Source organism: Helianthus annuus, chromosome 4, assembly GCF_002127325.2.
Source record: "Helianthus annuus cultivar XRQ/B chromosome 4, HanXRQr2.0-SUNRISE, whole genome shotgun sequence".
Taxonomy (NCBI): Eukaryota; Viridiplantae; Streptophyta; class Magnoliopsida; order Asterales; family Asteraceae; genus Helianthus; species Helianthus annuus.
The window spans coordinates 32,284,235-32,288,314 of NC_035436.2; the positions used below are offsets into that span (position 1 = coordinate 32,284,235).

At 42.5% G+C, this 4,080-nt stretch overlaps 1 protein-coding gene across 1 annotated transcript; it reads right to left on the reverse strand.

Annotated features, from left to right (window-relative positions):
* Positions 1-692: 692 nt before the first annotated feature.
* Positions 693-3,814, reverse strand: LOC110933149. The gene is made up of 3 exons (XM_022176385.1): positions 3,377-3,814; positions 2,534-3,226; positions 693-698 (listed from the first exon to the last, which is right to left on the reverse strand). The coding sequence occupies exons 1-3, from the start codon at positions 3,812-3,814 to the stop codon at positions 693-695; spliced, it is 1,137 nt and encodes a 378-aa protein (XP_022032077.1).
* Between the last annotated feature and the right edge of the window lie 266 nt (positions 3,815-4,080).

The window sequence follows — 4,080 nt, forward strand, 5'->3', positions numbered from 1 at the left end:
GAGATTGAGATGGGTGATTTGAAAAAAAAGTTTTGAGGCTAACTTATTGAAGTTAAAAACTGACCGGGAGACTTTAGCTGTTCAGCAACAGGCTTTTCGTGAGGAGAAAGAGGGGTTGAAGGCTTCAGTTGCTCGTGCTACCGCTGACAATCAGTGGTTAATTGAGCATGGTTTCCAGCAGGTTGTTACATATCTTTTACATTCCAAGGAGTTCAATTCTGCCCTTGGTGATGTTTATACTAAGCTTCTCAACCTGGGGAAACACCAAGGCCTCATTGCTGGTTACAGGCTTCATGAATCCGGCCATCCTTTGGAGAAGTCACCTCTATTTCGTCCCGAGGCTTCTGATGTTTTTAAAGGCTCCGTTGAGCAAATGGAGAAACTGACCTATCCTTATATCCATCAGGTTTCTGGTTGTTTTGGTAAGCCTCTTACTGTGTTGCAGGACTTGAAACCGGAGGGCTTAAATGAAAAAGTTTGTGCCGAAATCTTGGTTCTCTTTCAAGGAAGAGATCCTATTCAGTGATGATACCCTTTCAGGTCAGACGGATGTTCCTAAGGATGCAAGCTTGGAGGCTTCAGCGGTGGGTGGTGATGGAAGTTTAAAGACTAAGAAGCTGAAGAAACCGAAGAAGACCAAGGGCGAAGGCTCCGGGGTTTCTAAGTCTGTTGACTCTTAATTCGTAGCTTTCTTAGCACTAAAAACAATTTATGTTTTGTAATCTTTAAACAATGTTAGGTTTTCAGGGACCCTTAAGGTTCCTGTTGGTTGTGTTGAAGGCCTGTGTGGCCGCTTGAACAATTGTTAGGTTTGCAAGTCATTAGGACTTGCCTTGACTTATGTTTGGAAGTCCTCTAGGGCTTTCTTTGGTATGTTATGATATCTTAACTTTCTTATTTATGTTATGTTTCTAGACTTGTGTCTGTTTTTGTTAAGGCAGTCTGTTTGGCTTTAACCTTCCAAGCCTTTTGGCTGTCTGTTAGTATGTTGAAGCCTTTAAGGTTTCGAGTTGTTGCTTGAGTGGCTTGAAGCCTTGAAGGCTTCTTAGACTTGTGGCCTGACTTGGTTTGTATCTTTTTGTTTTTTGTCCAAGTGTTTTTGTTCTTTCAGATTCTCTTTGTCTTTTTGCAACTTTGTCTTTGTCCAGTGTGTGCTGCTCTTATGTTTGTCATACCTAGAAGGGTTCAGTGCTGCAGACACTTAGCCTTGGTATTTTTAACAAGAAGATCTAGCACCTATCCTTTTTATTATTTCCTTGGTTTTTACTTGAATATTTTAAGCCTTTTTGTTGATTATATTTTTAAGACTTAGGGAACATTTGGTGTAGGCTGTTCACACCCTTCTATGAGACAATTTTAAGTCTCATGGAGTTGTATTGATTTAGGAACTCACCCCTTATATAGGTTCATTCAACCCTTGAACCTATTGAGCGATGTGGCCTGGGAGCTCATCCCCTTACATGGCCCTTGCCATGGAGTTTTTTGCTAGGTTCTCAACCTGATTTCAGGATAGAAAGACAAGTTTGATAAAGCAACTTCATTCATTTCAGCAATACTTGCTTTTTACAAAAGATGTTCATAATTTTGCTTTGAATACACTTTGATACAAACCAAGCTTTCCGGTTTAAACATGGAACCTTTTTAAGGTTTTGCCGTTCCAATGCCTTAGAAGCTTTTTGCCTTCTGAGTCAGCCAGCTTGTAGGATCCTCCTTTGTGTGCTTCAAGGATGGTGTATGGGCCTTCCCATTTTGGGCCAAGCTTTCCTTGATTTTCTTTCTTGCTGGCTTCGTTGTTTCTGAGGACCAGGTCCCCTGGCTTGAAACGTTCGTTCTTGACTTTTTTGTTGTAATAAGCTTCCATTTGTTGCTTGTATTTGGCCTCTTGAATTGCGGCTTGATCTCTTGCTTCCTCTAGGAGTTGTAAATTCAACATGATCTCTTTTTGGTTCGTTTCGGGATTCATGTTGACAATTCTTTGGGTTACAACTCCTATCTCAGCGGGGATCACAGCTTCGGATCCGAATACCAGGCTATAGGGTGTTTTCTTATGGCTTGTTTTTTCGGTTGTTCTAATTGCCCAAAGAACACTAGGCAATTCTTCAAGCCAGTTGTTTTCGTATCTTCCCAATCTTGTCTTGATGCCTTCCACTATGCTTCTATTTGTTCTTTTCACCTGACCGTTTGATTGCGGATAAGCCACTGAGCTAAAGATCTGATCGATTTTGTATTCCTTGCACCAAGTGCTGAAGGGCTTCTCAGCAAACTGTCTTCCGTTGTCAGTGACCAGTACTCCCGGCAACCCATAACGGCAAATGATGTTTTCCCAAACAAAGTCAATGACTTGCTTTCCCGTGATTTTGGCAAGTGGTTTGACTTCTGGCCATTTGGTGAAATAATCTACTGCCACCAATAAGAATTTTACTCCCCCTTTGCTTGGGGGAAATGGACCAACAATGTCCATTCCCCATTTATGGAATGGCCATGCCGATGTTATTGGGACTAAGTCATGCTTGGGACTTCTTGGAATTGGTACATGAATTTGACAAGCGTCACATTTCTTCAATTCTTCGATTGTATCACGATGCATTGATGGCCAGAAATATCCGAGGTTCATGAGCTTTGCAACCACCGACCTAGCTCCAAAGTGAGCTCCGCACACACCTTTATGAATTTCTTTGATCAAGTACTTGCTTTGTTCCAGACCGACACATCTTAACAAGGGGGCAAGGTAACCCCTTTTGTAAAGGGTTTCTCCCTGTAGCTCGTACTGCCTTGCCTTGATTTCAACCCTTTTAGCTTCTGCTTGATCATTTGGCAATTCACCGTTTTTAAGGAACTTTTTGATGGGAGTCATCCAGTTTGGATCTTCTTCAGTAACTACGTCTTGGATTTCCAATTCGTCGATCGATGGGGCCTTCAACACTTTTACCAGCACCTTCTTGGTAAGGTGGGCAAAAGTGAGAGATGCAAGCTTGCTTAGGGCATCAGCCTTTTTGTTTTGAGATCTAGGGATCTGTTTGATGTTGCATGCCTTGAAGGTACTCATTAGTTCCTTGGATTTTTCTTTGTATTTTTTCATGTTGGGTTCCTTAGCTATGTAGCTATCATTCACTTGGCTTGAAACCAGAAATGAATCTGTGAACACTTCAAGCTTTTCGATTTTCATCTCTTTAGCTAGCCTTAAGCCAGCTATTAGTGCCTCGTATTCAGCTTCGTTATTGGTGGTCTGAAAATTAAAACGGAGAGCATATGTGAACTCCAGCCCTTCTGGGTTGATTAAAATTAGCCCAGCTCCTGACCCTTCAACGCTTGAAGCCCCATCAGTAAAAAGCTTCCAGGCTTCAGGGTTGGAGGGTTCAGTAGTGGTAGCATTTACTTCAGTGATTGTTTGGTTTGGGACTTCCACAATGAAATCGGCTAAGACTTGTGCCTTGATAGCTTTTCTCGGGACATAGGTGATGTTATGCTCACCCAGTTCTATGGCCCATTTGGCTAATCGCCCCGAGTTTTCAGGATTTTCAAGCACACTCTTAACAGGTTGGTCGGTGACCACTTGTATGGGGTGTGCTTGGAAATACCTTCGAAGCCTTCTACCTGTTTGAACCAGGGCTAGGGCGAGTTTTTCAAGAGGAGGATATTTTCTTTCAGCTAATTTTAGAGTTTTGCTGAAAAAATAAACGGGTACCTGGGCCTTATCTCGCTCAATGGTGAGGACTGCACTGATGGCCTCGTCAGCGATTGAGAGGTACACCGATATTAACTCCCCGGTTTTTGGTGCTGCGATATCTGGTAGGGAAGCTAAATGTTGCTTCATTTGGTTGAAAGCTTCTTCAGCTTCTTCAGTCCATTTGAAATCCTTCTTGTCTGAGCAGTTCTTGAGCGTTTTGTAGAAGGGCAGAGATCTTTCGGCCAATTTTGAGGTAAAACGCTCCAAGGCTGCAAGCTTCCCGTTTAAGCTTTCAACCTCCTTCTTGGTTCTTGGTGGTTTAGCTTCGAGGACGGCTTTCACTTTGTTAGGGTTGGCTTTGATGCTTTGCTTTCCAACAATGTGACCCAAGAATTTTCCCTCCTCGAATCCAA

Bases quoted from the DNA above. Each gene is read 5' to 3' on its own strand.
- LOC110933149 (XM_022176385.1), bottom strand. From the start codon at position 3,814: ATGAAGCAACATTTAGCTTCCCTACCAGATATCGCAGCACCAAAAACC. The intron at 3,227-3,376 runs GTAAATGCTACC...TTTAATTTTCAG, and splicing joins CAAACCAAACAATCACTGAA to ACCACCAATAACGAAGCTGA.